General features: G+C 44.7%; 1 protein-coding gene across 8 annotated transcripts in view; it reads left to right on the top strand.

The window, feature by feature from the left end:
• Positions 1–16363, top strand: part of SCMH1 (Scm polycomb group protein homolog 1) — a 173022-nt gene that overhangs the window by 148128 nt on the left and 8531 nt on the right. For 5 of the 8 annotated variants that reach the window (XM_090269223.1, XM_090269218.1, XM_090269219.1 and 2 more), the window contains 4 exons: positions 1813–2013; positions 3746–3937; positions 11771–11965; positions 13739–13804. In XM_090269223.1, the coding sequence (XP_090125349.1) occupies positions 1813–2013; positions 3746–3937; positions 11771–11965; positions 13739–13804 (654 nt within the window). Of the gene's footprint in view, positions 1–1812; positions 2014–3745; positions 3938–4464; positions 4619–11770; positions 11966–13738; positions 13805–16363 lie in introns of those variants that run through there. The other 3 variants (XM_090269221.1, XM_090269222.1, XM_090269224.1) reach the window with 2 other exon arrangements.

Here is a 16363-nt window from a genome sequence, read left to right as displayed (position 1 = left end):
TTTGTATATCTGTTCTCTTGTTTATGGACATTTGGGTTGGTTCTCATTTTGGACTGTTATGACTAAGCTGCTATCAACATTCTTATAAAGTTTTCATTTATCTTCATTACTCTTCTTATCTCTTTGAGTTCTTGCATTTTTATTTTGTTTTCAGCAAAAGAATCAGGTTTTAATTTTGTTATTGATTTGAGAGAGAGAGAGATAGAAAGACATCAGTTTGTTGTTCCACTTATTTTTGCATTAATTGGTTGCTTCTTGTATGTGCCCTGACTGGGATCAAACCCACAAAATTCAGGATGATGCTCTAACCAACTGAGCTACCTGGCCAGGGCAAAAAAAAAAAAAAAGTCATGTTTTGACACAAAAGTCCCATTTCTTAACAGACTTTAACTAATCTTTCAATTATTATCTCTACCTTCACACCCACCTCCAGAGGCACCTGCCCATTCTTCGGTCTTTTATGAATTTCTAAGATGAAACAGCTTGGTTCTCATCATTGCCCACTTTGGTTAAGGATTCAGCTAGGTCTGCTGAGTCAGTTACTACTTTGCCAGTCTGCTTTCCAGCTTCCAAAATTTTATGTTGTCTTCTCTTTTTATCTGGCTCATTTTAATAGGTTTTAGGAAAAAACGTAGTTAAATATTTATTTCAGTTCATCTTATTCATCCTTTCTCCTCTCTTTTATTCACCTCTCATTTTCCACATCCTTCCTGTCCCTTTCTATTTATCATTTTCATCTCTCCACCTTGCTTGCTCTTAGAATCAGAATAATAAAAATGGGAGAGTCCTCAGAGAGCATCTGTCTCAGCCTCATTTTACAGATGGTAAACAGGAGGCCCAGAGAGGGTAGCAATTCATCCATAGCCCACACAGCTACTGCTCTTATCTTTTTTGCCTTAAATAACAAAAGAGACTTTTTGTCCTCCAACCCCTTCAGTATGAGAAAGGAGAGCACCCCCTACTAAAAAGGAAGCCTAGAAGGCAGATCTACAGGGAGAATGTCATAGCTGTGCAGGCTTCGGTGAGCCCTCTCCAGACACCAAGGAAGCAGCTCTGTTTAGGACTGCCTCTTTCTCCTGTGCCCACCTGTCCCCTACCCCAGCACAGTGCCCATTGGAGGGTTGCAGTTAGGAGATGGCCCAGCTATCTTAACAGGAGTGAAACAAACAAATATCTAGGTTGGAACCCTCAGGCCCTTTTCATGTTTTTCTTTATTCCATTTTTTTCTCTTTTTTACTACTTTCTTTGGACCTGAGTGTTGATGTAGAAGATAAAAAGGGGACTCCAAGGTTCAGAACAGAAAGGAAGGCAAGTGACCAATGGCGTTGACCATTCTAAGTTCAAGTCTACACACATACACACACACACACACACACACACACACACACACGAAACCACACTCTTGCTAATACTGCCATGCCTCCACAAGTCCTTACACATATAAGGTAAGATACACAAAGAATATGTGAGGCAACCAAGTACCAAAAATGAATGCACATATGTATGGGAAGCTGTTTAGATGTTCTCTTCAGTGCACAGAAGACAAAGTGCAAGTTCCGTGCCTTGGCTTTTGGTCAGGCTGTTCTTCCAGCAGGCTATGTTCCCAGAGCCTTTGGTCATGCAGTTTGGGTTGGCAGCAGCTGGGCACAGTCACCCTCTACCCCTCCCACAGTGTGTCACTAGCTTAACAGCTGGGAGTCCTGCTCGGGACCAGAGTCCAGGGTACAGACGATAGAAGAGAGCACTATTGTCTAACTTCTCTACCCCGAGTACTCTGTAAGGTTCTTTAATTTAATTCTTTGTCTCCTGCAGTTTGTATTTACCTGAACAAGAACGGCAGCACAGGCCCCCACTTAGATAAGAAGAAGGTCCAGCAGCTCCCCGACCATTTCGGGCCAGCCCGCGCCTCTGTGGTGTTGCAGCAGGCTGTCCAGGCTTGCATTGACTGTGCTTATCATCAGAAGACCGTTTTCAGCTTCCTCAAACAGGGCCACGGTGGTGAGGTTATCTCAGGTAAGCTCCCTGGGGCTAGTATGGCCTCCTAGCCAGAGGGCAAGGCCTTTTCAACTGGCTAACTTCTGACAAGGCATCCTGGTTCCCACTTCACACCTGAACGCTCTGGAGAAGTGTGAGGGTATTCCCTTCCTTGGAGAGTCCTCATTTTCAACACCCAGGACCCCTCTGAGCCTTACGCATACCTCTGCCAAGCAGAATACCCATGCAGACTCTGTTTAGAGTCTTAACTGAGCCTCTAAACAGGTTCCTCTACTGTCTGCAGGCTTAGTCTCTCCATACAGAAAATACATGAGTGTGGCATCCCAGAAGAAAGAAGAATCAAGAGGGGGCTGTATCGTGGCTGCCACAGCCTCCCACCTGATGTGTGGGAACCTTGAACTCTTCTTTCATTCTTTTAACTCCTTAACTTCCCAGTTCTGAGCCAGTCCTGATACAAGGGAGTTGAATCCCAGGGCAGAGTGGGACGAGTCATACCCTCTCTCTTTCCTGCTATGAAAATCTGAGTCAGCTGCACAGTGTTTTCATGTTTTCACTGAGAATATTGACTTTTTCTGCTGCGCCTCTGTCCTCTTTCAGCTTTTGTAAGTCCAAAACCCTATTCTTCATCCACCAAACCTATGAAGACTTGACCTAAAGCCTTTCAGTTATAACTATATGCTACTCCATAATCTACTGTCCCTTCCTTCTAACAAGTTGCACGATCCAGCCTCAAGAAGCAGCTGACATGGAAAACCCCATAAATAATCCAACTGTATTCTTCTTGCAGCAAACACTTACTGAGTCCTTACTATATGTCAGAGGTTATTGCCAGGACACTGGCCAGGGACAGGGAGAGAGGAAGATGGCAAGCTCAGGCTCTGCCCTGCTGGAAAAGGAAGACGGTCTCAGAGCTAACTGTGAGAGGTGTTACAATAGAGGAATATGTGCAGGGTGGTGTGGGAGCCCCCATGAGAGAGTAGTTGGCTGAGAAGAGGGTGGGGCAGGCAGGGAAGGAATTGTTATAGAAGGCATACTACATAGGAAATCAAGCCTTCCTTTCTTTCTGAGGCAGAGGCCTCTCCCAGGTCTCTCCTTTCCTTCTGTGTGGCAGTGTTTGCTGCCTCTCCTTCGCACCTAACGCCTCCTGTAGGGTTCTTTCTCTGCCCCTAAATCGGTTCCTGAGAATGACCTATTCCCTCATTCCCTGCTGCTCTCAGAGACCTTTTGCTTTTTAAGGACTATACAGATAGTTTTTCAATAGAAATAGATAGAAAGTGAAATAAAACACAGCAGGCATAGTTCCAAATGTTGCCGAAATTCTAGTGCTCTTAAATAGATCAGATTGTGCACCAAACCAGTGCTGGCAATGGCTGTATTCTCCTCTTCTGCCCAGCTCCTCTGTTCTTGGGCAGTTCTTATGGAAATAGCACCCTAAATGAACAGATTTCCTGGATGAGGCCCAGCCAACTGATGGAGCAGATAGAATTATGTTCACGGTTGTTTTCACAAGTGAGTGAAATCATTCCAGAGCCCTGGGTACAACAGACTCAGCCTGGCCACTCCCTTTATTGCAAGCCCTTTGGAGTTGGCAAAAATCATACCCTCGAGGGAGGGAGGGAGGAAACCTGGGCACTGATTGCCTTTGTGTAAGCAGGTAAGCCCGAGGCAAGCTGTGGGCTGAACTCCTCCTGCCCAGCGCTGCTCTGCATGCCCGGCTGACATGCTCAGCCCTGTTTACTTCACTCCACAGCCGTGTTTGACCGGGAACAGCACACCCTCAACCTCCCAGCAGTCAACAGCATCACCTACGTCCTCCGCTTCCTGGAGAAACTCTGCCACAACCTTCGCAGTGACAATCTGTTTGGCAACCAGCCCTTTACACAGACTCACTTGTCACTCACCACCTCAGAGTACGGCCACAGCCACGACAGGTACCTACCAGGTAGGAGCTGGGATGGGGCTTGGGCTAAGAAGGGGCAGGACCAGCAAGGGCCCAGGGCCAGCCCCCAGACAGACCTGCAAACCTAGCACCTGCTATCCAGAGGTCTGGGTTCCTGTCCCCAACCTTTCCCACATCTGGGACTTTTTGGTCTCCTCTTATCTTTACTCTCTCTTCAGGATTTTGTTCCCTCTCTCTAGGATGAACCTTCTTTCCTCTGGATTTTTATTCCTAGAAAAAGGTGGTTCAGGAGTCTCTGAGCTCCAAACTACATGTGGAGCCACTGCAAAGTCACAGGACGTCTCCCAGTGTAAATCTGTCAGCAAAGGCCTACCATAGCTCTCCCTTGCCAGCAGGAAGGTTTAGTCTCAAGCTACAGATTGGGAAATTTGCTCCCTGGTGATTGGCCATCCACTCTTTCCTTTGGCACGTGGCCCTAACTCCTCCAGCACTGCCAGTCTAGCAAGTCAATTCAAGTTCCTGCTGTTTCTAACTAGGCTGGAAAATAACTTTCTTAGTTAACATACCAGACCCACAGCGGGAAAGCGGATGCCACGTGGCCGGATCAGTGACTAAGCACTTCCGAGAGAGGTTAAAGAGTGAATGGAACGCGGCATCTCTAATCTGGAGCCCAGGACACAGCCGGCAGGAAGGGAAGGAAAGCTCGGCCCTAAACGTAGCAAGGTAGGTCATTGTTGAGAGAGGGAGGAAAGGCCCTTTAGAGGAGCCCTGTTGGCTCTGTCATGGCCAGAGGACTAGAGAGGTGGTGCTGCAGTTCAGGGCTGTGCTGCCTGTTGATGGGGGAGCATATAAGTTGAAAGGTGCCCCCCTTCTGACCTTCTCTGCAAGTTTGTTCCCATACTGCCTTCCCTGTAGTCTTTTTATCATTGCCTTAGCAGAATCACTTCTGATAAAAGTGCCACTTGTGAAGAAAGTGCCCTGGGCAGTGACTACTCACCCAGCCCCAGCCACCAGCAACTCTATATTTTTGCACCCAAATGAGCATTGCTTATGTAAGTTGTAAAAATATACCTGACTTTCAAATACTGCTTGTAGGGATCAGACCCTCTAGTCCCTGCAGACGTATTTGTGACCCCTTCACGGATCCTCTCTCACCTAACCTGCTCTAGATTGCTTCCTTTCAGCATCAGAATCTCTGAGAACAGAAAAAGACATTCTCACTTACAGTTAGAACGTTCCACTGCGCATGGTAGAGTTTGTGCAAGGGCAGGCTGTTACATATCCCCCGCTATTGGCATTCAGTAAGCTGCACTTCAGTAATGAAAGTTAGGCCTGCCTGGGATTCTGGAAGAACAGATACACTAGAGGGAATAGCAGGTCCATGAGTGCAGCTGCTAAAGACAGATTTCTCAAAGAAATAGCAACTCAGAATTCCTCAGTGGAATATGGTCCTTAAGAACTAAGAGGAACGTACTGGTACCAGCATACAGAGACTGGTAGGGGTGTATACAGTGGACAGGCAGTTACAAAGGTAGTTTGGGATTGGGGGCATGACCTTTCCTGGGAATTTGGTACCAATTTGCATCTCTCTGATTCAACCCTGATTCAGATAGGAGGAAACAAGCTTTAGCCACTCTTCTTGCGTCACTAAGAAAGAGACCAATACCTGGGTTATCACATTCTGCCATTGACTGTCTCCCATCCCTTCCCTCATTTTCAGATTCAGCCAACTCTCTGCACCCTCTTATGCTCACTAGCCTTTGTTTCTCATAGTGGGTGCCCAGCACTTGGCTGCTCTCACCCTAGTTTGTATTTGCCTCCCTGAAATGAGCATTTTAACTGTGCCCAGACAAGTCAGAGCATTGCCTAGATTTCTGATTCCTCTGTGCTTCTGTGCTCATCTTTTCTTCCTGCCTACCTACCTGCCTGCCTTACTAAGCCTTTGCTCTACCTCTGATCATTTATCATTTCTTGCACTTTTCTGATTAGTTACCCAAACCTCTACCAAAGAACTTGATCTGGACAAGGGCTGTCTTTTGCTTTGTCCTTTGGATCTGGTGTTATCACTCCCTCCCTTCTGCTTGGTTACACACTTCTGCCAGTTCGACAGTGGAAGGTGCCACCTCTGCTACCTAGGTACTTCCTAGAGCCCTTTTCCTACAGGCTCGTTTGCACACTTATCCTACCTTATAGAGTCTTGGCCTAACTGACCGTGAACTTCCAGATAGCAGCTAATCACCAAATGCATATCTCATCAGGCTTCCTTACCTAAGTTGAGGCTTAACATTTTGTCTCCAACATTTTATTTTGAAAAATTTCAAATCTACAGAAAAGTTGTACAGATAGTACAGTGAGCAACCAGATACTCTTCACCTGGATTTACCACTTAACTTTTTGCAATAGTTACTTTATCTGTTTCTATAAGTGTGTGTGTGTGTATATATATATTTTTTTGTTTGTTTGTTTTGTTTACTGAATCTTTTAAGAGTTAACTGCAGATAAGAGACTTGATCTTTAAATACTTTTGTTTGTATCTCCTAAGGACAAGGAACATAGTACTATTATCACACTCAAGCAATTTAACATATATAAAATCTTGAACCAACATGGGTTTGAACTGCACAGGTCTACTTATATGTGGAATTTTTTCAATAAATACTATAAATTCATTTTTTCTTATGATTTTCTTAACATTTTCTCTGGCTTACTTTATTGTAAGAATAAAATATATGATCTATATGTGTATATATATATCTATATATATACATATAACATACAAAGTATGTGTTAATTGACTGTTTATGTTATCCATAAGGCTTCTGGTCAAAAGTCAAACATGAATTTTCAACTGTGCAGGAGGTGTGGGATAGGGTAATGGGTGCCCCTACTCCCTGTATTGTTCAGAGATCAGCTGTAACTAACAAAGTTCATGTTTAAATTTCCTTATTCTCCCAGTAATGTCCTTTTTTTACAGTAAAACATTTTATTTTTTTAATTTAATTTTATTTTTTAATTACAGTTTATATTCAATATTATTTTGCATTAGTTTCAAGTGTACAGCATAGTGGTTAACAGTCATATACTTTGCATTATCCCCCGTGATACTTCCAGTGCCCACCTGGCACCATACAGAGTTATTACAAAATTATTGCTAGATTCCCTATGCCAATAATGTTCCTTATAGCTGTTTTTTGCTTTTTTGTTTTTTATTTTTTTAACCTAATCCAAGATCCAGTGAAGGATCATCCCTTGTATTTAGTTATCCTGTCTCTTTAGTTTCCTTTGTCTAGAACAGTTTTCTAGCCTTTTTCTTACCTTCCATCACATGACATAGGTATTTTGAAGAATCTAGGCCAGTTGTTTCACTTGAGGTCATCAAATATTTATCAAATAATTACTCTTTGCCAGACGCTATACTGGACTCTCAGTAGGCAGAGGTGAGACAGACTTGGTCCCTGCTCTGAAAGAGCTCCCGGCTGAGAGAGGGAGATAAAGGCAAACGTGTGCATGTTCAGGGCGTGGGCCAGAGCTGCTCTGGCCCAGTCAGGAGTGAGGAGCAGGAGGAGAGGGGAAAGATGTCAGGAAAGGACTCCTGGGGAAGGTTGGGAGAGGGGTTGGGCAATGTCAGATCAGAGTCCCTTCTTCAGACCTACTCACGTCTACATCAAGTAGGAGTCCTGTGAAGATTGAGAGGGAGCTCCTTCTGGCCCTCTACAAAACTGACAGTATTAGACAGCAGATAGCATTAATTTAGCTGACCCCAGTGAATATTCATTTTAGCTGTTGAAATCCACCCAGCATTAACCTGTAGGCCTGCTACCTTGGAATTGACCAGGCTCCTCTCTGCTGGAGGAAGTGGTTCATCTTTCCCATGACAATGAGTTCCCTGTGTCTGTCTTTCTAGTTGCCGTCCAGGTCCTCTGAGCTTGTTATAACGTGGTTCTCCAAATCCCCAAATGCACAGTGATTAAAACCAAATAAAAACTGAAGTCTCTTAGGATACCCCTTCATCCCCAGACAAGCTTTCCTCATAGAACTGTCAGAGTTTTAAGATGACTCAAATGTTCATAATTAATTGAAACTATTGATTCCATTATGTAGTCAGACAATCAGTCAGCCCAGTTATCTACTGACTACATGGTGCCAAGCTCTGACTTAGAGACAGAGGGTTCCATTGTAAGCTAGGAGTCAAGGTCCTTACTCCCACAGAGTTGACAGCCTGGTTAAAAAAAAAATACAAACAAATAAGCAAACAGTTAATTTCATGGTGATGAGTACTTGAACAGTACAAGTTCAGAGTTCAAAAGTTCAAACCAGTGTCAGGTAAGACTTCCCAGAAAAAAGTGATATCTCAGCTTGGACCTGAAAGAGTGGAATAATCAGGTGAAAATGCCACAGACCCAAAGAGATGGAGGAGGGGAATGATGAAGAATGTTCTATTGACTAAGTAGCATGTGGGAATGTGAGGGACAAGAGGGCACATGACCTGTTTCGGAGGAACTGAATGTGCAGTACATCTGGAGTATAAAGTAGAAGAGAAGAATGAGGAAGATGAGGCTGAAGTAGTAGGCAGAGGCCCACTCAAGAAGGTCTAATTGACCATGTTACACACTTTAAACTATATCATTGAGCAGTGAGGACCCACTGAAATGTTGAAAGCAGGGAAGTAACAATCAAATTTGTGTTTTAGAAAGCTCTCTCAGGATACTATGTGGGAGAATGGATTGAAATGGAGCAAGACAGTAAGCAGGAAAGTTCATTGGAGATTTTTGCAGAACTCTGTGAGTCCTAGATTTGGGAATTTTTCTTTCTTTTGATATCCAAATCTAAATAAAATAAAATAAATCCCATTCCAAGTAACCCAAAATAAGGTTACATTTTCCTGATAATTGCTCATACTTCTAGCTGTCTGTCAATTCCTGCTTCTGACTCAGTTCATAATTCCTTATTTCCCTGGCAACACCCATAGCTGGTAGTCTCTCTCTATAGTCCTTTGCCCCAAACATTTGATTCAGTTCCTTGAATCTCAGAAGTAGGAAGTGTTGTAGAGATGATCTCCTATGTAGCCCAACAGACGAGGGCGGTCAACTGACTTCTACTTAAATATACCTAACAACAGGGTGCTCACTATTGCCTTTGGCAATCAGTTTTACTTTTACACACTTCTGATTGTTAAAATGCCTCTCTTTTAATCTGAAATCTGCCTTATAACTAACTCCTGCTCACTGTTCTACTCTCTGCCTTCCAAAACATCAGATCTACTTCCAGGGCTCTTCCCAACCCATGACTGCCTTTACGGTTTTTGTCTCCTCTGGCTTTTCTCCAGACCTACGCTTCTTTGCCTCTCACCAGCATTCTGGTCGCCCTCCCCTGGGAACTCTAGTTTTTAAGGTCAGCCTTGCAATGCGATACTCAGAGAAGATCTGCCACTCACTAAAAATAAATGCATACGGTCAAGGTCCTTATCTGTCTGTTTACCCTGCATACCCCATACCTCGCGTAGTACCTCACAAAGAGTGCGCAACAAATTTTTGTTGAATGGATGAATGAGCTCTTTCTCATACTGATTGTTCTCATGTCTCCAGCATATCAACAGCATATTTAATTTATATTGACCTGATGAGGTTAAGGGTTTTCATCTCCATTTTATAGATGGGCTAACTGAATCCTAGGGAAAAAAGCAGTGATGATTGACTCATAATTGTGCTAGAAATAAAACCCTAGTCTTGCAGCGCTGATTTCTGATCCCTGGGCCAGGAGTTTCAAAGTTTGTTTTGTTTTAGCAGTAGAACTCTTTTTTTGCAAAGATTATATGAAAATCTGGTGTGTAAAAGTTAAAACCAGAGCTGTTTTGATAGAAACTGGGATGAGACCCAGAACCCCATATCCTTGACTCCCCTTTAGAGGCCCCCAAGGCCCTGTGAAGTACAACTGGAACACAGTGCAGTCTTCTACCCCCAGCATCATCCTGGGGAAGGCAGCCAGGGCCTCGTGGACCAGCCCTAAGCAGACTAGGACCTCCCAGAGCCTCAGGTATGATTTTTCCACTGCATCTCATCAGGATAAGATTTAATGGCCTTGCCTAGTCCAGGTGCTACCAGTCCAGATTTTCAGGCTTCTCAACTCAGAATCTGGATTTCAGTTACCATTCTTAGCATCACTGAGAGAAAAAGACACTTACTGGCTTGTATCAGCATCCGGTGAGCCCCAGGCATTGTCATCATAATTCTTTTTCACATCTGTTAGCTCTTGTGAGGCACTGGTATTATCCCCAGTCTTCACTGAGTAAAATGAGCACTATAAAGGTGAGGTTACCCTGCTGATAAATGCAGAAACTTGACTTCATCTTTTTCTTGAGTTAATGCAGAGACTGTTAATTTGTCACTCTGACTCTGAATGAAGAATAAAATAAGAATTCTCCACCTTTGTAAAGTACATCCCATTTCATTTCCTCATTCAATGTTCACAGCATGACAAAGGGTGATTTTTTCCCATTTTGCAGATGAAGAAACTGGTGCTCGGAGAAGACAAGCGACTTGCCTGGGGCCACACACCTAGTGCAAGGCCGGGGCTGAGGCCTAGTGCCCAAGCCTCGTGATTCCTGTTCTTGTCTCCAAGCAGGACAATGCTATAGTCATCTCTCCTGGAAAACAGGAACCTGGAACCTCACCTGCAGAACGGGAGTGGATATGGTTTAGGTATCCTGAGCCTCAGAGACTTCTCTCTTAAGAATCATTTCTAGGGAAGGGCTTTATCAGTTAAATTCCCTGAGATAAGGGTGACATCTGTCTCATGCTAGAATTTGACTTTTAAGCCCATGGTTACCGAGATATTTTAGGTAAATAGCAGAAAGCAGTCTTAAAATCCTAACCCATCTTATTACAGAGGTCTTATTGTATGCTAGACAGTGTGCTTGAATTTAGTGTTTATTAGAGGCCCTGAATGAAGCCCAAGCATGATCTAAACACCTAAACTCTTTAAGAAAACCACAAAGTCCAGTGATAAGGTCCAGTACCCAAGACACCCCCCGACAAGTAGAGAATGCTGTGACCAGGGCTAAGGAACGTGTAGAACTCAGTCATGAGACAGAGTCCGCTTCACGTTCTGTAGAGCAATGATTAGGGGCTGTTGCCTGGTGTTGGGCTGTGGCCTGGGTGTGGAAATGTCAGGACAAGCTTCCCTTTACAAAGGCTTGCATAGCCACTTCCTTTTGATATTTACAAGCCCCGTAGATGAAGGGAACTTCTCATATTATAGATAAGGGGACTGAGGTTCTAAGGAAAGCACCTTGCCTGCAGAGGGGCAGAGCCAAATTCTAACCCAGATTCTGGTTCCATGCCCACATTCTCACCACTGTACAATCCAGCATCCTTGGAATGCTTCTGTAGAACAAGGCACATATGAAAGGAGAAGGGAACATAAGAGCAGATCCTCTGCAGGCAGGCCTTTAGCCAGGCATCAAGAAGCATTCCTGAGATGTCCAGCTAGTTGAGAGAGTCTGCTTCTAAAGTGCCCTCATCTAAGCATACACATCTCTTCTCCAGCACCCTAGTCTTGGCTCTAGCACCTCGTATGTAAGACAGCCTCTTCCAGTTGTTTTATGGTTCTCCTTATCCAGAAAGAGCATAAGATATCCAGACCAGAAGGAACCTCAAAGGTCATCTAGTCTAAGATTAAGTGTCTCTAAGGAGATTCAAGTCCAGAGAGTGGTACTGGGCTTGACTAAGCCATGGCTCATACACAGACTTCCTAAGACCCAGCCCGGACTTTCTGTTTTGCTGCCTCTTGCTCCACCCAGCAGGTCCCTGGGAGCCAGCACCCCAGCAGTTCGTCCAGGCTAGTCCCTCCTCTAACTCTGGTTTTACTGTTTTTTAGGTGAAACCTTTGTCCTGGGGAATAGTCTGGCCCGGTCCTTGAAGCCACACTCAGACTCAATGGACTCCACCTTGAATCCTACCAACCTTGTCAGCACCTCCCAAAGTCTTCGAACCCCTGGGTATCGGCCTTTGCTTCCATCCTGTGGCCTCCCACTGAGCACTGCCTCAGCTGTGCGTCGGCTGTGCTCCAGGGGTAAGCTTACCAGAGTTCTGGCCCTCCTGCCTTCCCTCACTCTTTCCTTCCTTTCCTTCTTTTCTGAGCTCTGGGAGGCCAGAAAGAACTTAGCTCTGTTGCCCTTTGCCTGGTGGTTGGACTGGGGTCTGGCTAAGCACCTGGGAGGCACTGGGAGATAACTGAAGCTCTGGAATTGGCTTGAGAATAATGGAAAATGAGACCTAGAGTCAAAGGGACAGGGAAGGATTAACTGATCCCTTCATTAGCCATTTATTTGAACATAAGTGTTTGGCATTGGGATGCAAAAAATGGCCACTTCTTGTCCTAAAGGAGCTCATAGCATTGTATAAGAGATGCTTAAACAGGCCATTGTAAAACAACATCCTGAGTGCAGTTACAGAGGTATTCTCTGTTAGTATAAAAACTATAAGAAGGAACACCTAATACAAGCTTGGCATACAGGAGGGAAGCTTCCTTAAAGAAATGACACCCTGAGACTTGAAAGGGTGACTATATGAATGGCCATCTTAGGTGTGATATGGGGAGTGAGAGCTTTCCAGAAAGAGAGTACAGCATGAAAAGGGGTGAAGGGAAAGAACTAGCAGATTGTACCAGGAACTATATACCATTTGGGGTTGCTGAAACAAAAGGTAATACTGGAACTTTAAAGAGAAAAACCTGGAAAGGTCAAGGTTATACCATAGAGGACCTTAAATGCCACGTTAAAGAGTTTATAGAGTTCATATTATAGGCATTGCGAAGTTATCGAAGGCTTTTAACTGTGCTTTCAGTAGATCATTGACTACTATGTTGAGGATGGATGTAAGGAAAGACAAGACTGCAGAGACCAGTTGGAGGTTACCATCATGGGCCAGACCAGAAGTGACAAAAGCCTGGACTAAGGCAGTGAGGGAACATGTAAAGGAATTGATGGAGCTGGAGGGAGAGTAGTTTACACCAATACTGGATCTGGGCAGGGTGAGGAAGAAGCAAGGCTGAGGGAAGGCTGAGGGATGGGGGAAACCGTAAGATTGATGTGCTAATTAATGGTTGATGTAACAGTTATAATGGACATAAGTCACAAGACAGTTGGAAAGGCAGGAGAGGAGGTTGGGTCAGAAAATGAGATGTTTAAAATTATTAAATAAATTTGTTCTCATTGATGGAAAGAACCAGGCAAGTGAACTTGGCAGTAGGTATTTGAAGTAGAGTAGATGTGAAAGTACTGGCCAAGGCAAGGAAGTTAAATGGATTGCCTCTGAGGGTTATGGCAGGAATTGGGGTGGAATAGAAGATAGTGAGCCAAGTAACAAAAAAGGCTTGCTATAGAAACCCAGAGATTTATAAACAACAATGATCAGGAAGGGCAGATGGTCGAGTACATGTTTAGCCTCTGAAGAACACACGCTTTTATAGGAGGATGGTCTAAAAGCAGCAATTGGGCGACAGGAGAATGCCACCTCCTCACCCCTACTGTGGCCCGCCCTGGCCCAGGGATGTGTGGGATTTAAAAGAATAAAGAGATTCTATTAGCAAGGCCTGCAGTGGAAAGAAGTGACCTCAGGAGAGAGAGTTTGCAGGAAGGCTGACAGGGGAAGAAGCCTGGGATGCCCCTTCCCCGACCCCAACCCCAGCGAGGCAGCAAAATGGAGTATGAGAAGCTCTGACGTAGAGGTAGAACTGAAAGCTGATTCCCTGCCTTGGGACTTGGGTAAGTCATCTCACCTCACACACCTTCATGTTCCTCGTATGCAAAATGGAGATGGTGATATCCCCCTGGTCTTTCCACAGGAGTGTTAAAAGGATCAGATGGAAGCAGGGATATGGGATCGTTTTGGAAACTAACTCATTCCCGAGGTATGAGGGTGTTACTGTTACTGTGACCTTCTCCAAGGCCATTTCTATTAGGAGTGCCTCACATGGCACTGGTGTCCCCCAGACATCTCCACTCTTCCTTTGGAATATGTTGAGTCTGTCGGCCAGACCATGGTCTAGATCTCTTCTGACCCCAAACAACCTAATAAGGCTATGAAAAGATCCTGTTCAGTTGGCCCTAAAATTGTAATGGATGTACAGTCTGTCCCTTCTTATTTCACTATCCAGGATGACTGGGCATCAGTTTGTTAGTCTGGCCTCTGTGGAGGGGCCTCGCCTACCTTAGTCATTCTTAGACTGAGATGCTCTACCTTCCTTGAAGAGTAACCACCAGCTGTACCCATTGGATGGAGGGGAAGAACCCTGATATAGTCTGTTTGAAAAAATAGGAATAGGAAAAGACAGAGATAGGACACTAACTTGTCTCCTTCCTACCTGTGTGGTCTTGGGCAAGTCAGTTCACTTCTCTAGGCCTCAGTTCTCTCATCTCTAAAGTGAAGCTGATGGTAATTTTTTCAAGAACTATTTTAAGGGTTAAATGAGCTGACAGTGGTGGGAGTTCTTTATAATGTTCATGTATCAGACCACATCCACCACTACCACCTGGTGCCCGCCATAGTCATCTCTTGTGTGAGCTATCATAGGAGACTCATTTTACAGCCAGTCTCCCTTGCTTCTGCCCTTGCCCCCTAACGTCTGTTATCAACACAGACTGTGACAGTGATCCTTTTAATTGTACATCAATTCATGTCAGTCCTATGCTCAAACTAAACTACATCACTCAGAAAAGCCAACGGTCTTTCAGTGGCATACAAGGCCCTCTTCCTCTGCACCACCACTCCCCCTGCCCCATCACACACACACTGGCCTCTCAGATGTCATTTCCTACCACTTCTACTCAGTCACTCTCCTCTGGCACATTGGCCCCCCAGCTAAACCTTAAATGTGCCCATCACTCTTCTGCCTCAAGGTCTTTGCTCAAATGTCTTCATCTCAGTGGAGTATACATTCCAATAGGAATAGGCTGACAGGCAAACACATAATATATGATAGTATTTTATGTGTGAATATATATGTGTGTGTATTTATATATAACATCATTATATACATATGTGTGTGTAAGAATAATACTCTATGTGTGTGTGTGTGTGTGTGTGCATGCATGTGTGAGATTCCTAGCTCCCTCGGGTAGAAGAATTAGCTAAGATGGTCCAAGAAGGACACTTAGTTGTATATCTCGTCTCTGCCCTCCATAATCTCTGTACTTGGTTTCTGTCTTAGCATCACAGTAGACTTTCAGGGCAGGGAGAAGTGGCTGGCTCACAGAGAGCCCTCTCCAACTTCTTGGCTATTACCACCTCTAAAAAGCCATCAAAATTTTTATGGTTCTAATTTCCTCTGCTTGCTCCAGCACACTTCTCCCCTGGTCTGCTCAGTGCCCAGCCACAAGCTTTGGGAATAATATGCTAGAGTCTCTAATACAGGGAGCAGGGGCTAGGCCATCCAAACTGAGCTTTGACTTTTAGACCTGAGACTCAGAATGCAGAAAAACTAGAAGAGATTTTTAGCCTTCACAGGAGAAAATTAAAGAGTAGGTTCCTTCTATTTTCACAGGTGTGTTCCTGCTCTGCCACTTAGTATATGACTGGGCGCTTCCTGGGTGGTGAGGATATAGATAGGAACAAGGCAAGGCCCTATCTGAAGACAGACACAGTCTAGTAGGGGAAACAGAAAAATACCCAAGTAATTGATCATTCATTCATTTAACAAACATGTTTGAACATCTGTGGCCAATCAGGCACTCTTTTATGTGTTGGGGACTGTCAAGGAAAAATTCCTCCAGTGTGTCTCCCCTACTCTCAATGCTCTATTCAACACTACTGCACTTCTGACACCCGACCCGTGGGTTCTCCACACACCACGCAATTCTGTGATACCAGCAGGGTGTCCTGCAGTTTAGCTCAGTTCTGACATTACCTGGAGATAGCATCAGTCGTCCTACTACAGACTAAGGGCTCAGGCCAACCAGACTGCTGGCCTACCCCCAACTTTTTCAGAAGCCAGTCAGAAGTCTCTGTTGTTACCTGTACTTCTAACTGGCTATGTAAGTTGGAGGTTCCCACCATCATCTCCTCAGGTTCAATTAATTTGCTAGAGTGGCTCACAGAACTCAGAAAAACTGTTTACTTTCTGGATTACTAGTTTTCTGTGAAAGGATACAACTCCAGAACAGCCAGGGGGAGGAGATGCAGAGGGAGGGTGAGCTGGGTGAGCCACTCTCCCGGCACTTCCATGTGTTCGCCAACCCGGAAGCTCTCCAAACTCTGTCCTTTGGGGTTTTACAGAGGCTTCATTACATAGGCACGATTGATTAAATCATTCACCATTAGCGATTTATCTCAACCTCTAGCCCTTCCTGCTTCCCTGGAGGCTGGGGGGCGGGGCTGAATGGTCCAGCTGTCTAGTCTCCTGATTGGTTTCCCTGACAACCAGCCCCTCATCCTTAGGGGTTTTCCAAAAGTCATCTCATTAACATACTCA

The sequence above is a fragment of the Furipterus horrens genome, unplaced genomic scaffold (assembly GCF_987537825.1).
Source record: "Furipterus horrens unplaced genomic scaffold, mFurHor1.1.pri manual_scaffold_3, whole genome shotgun sequence".
NCBI classification, from domain to species: domain Eukaryota; kingdom Metazoa; phylum Chordata; class Mammalia; order Chiroptera; family Furipteridae; genus Furipterus; species Furipterus horrens.
Note: the sequence above shows the minus strand (reverse complement) of the source record. Positions and strands in the feature narration are given on the sequence as shown.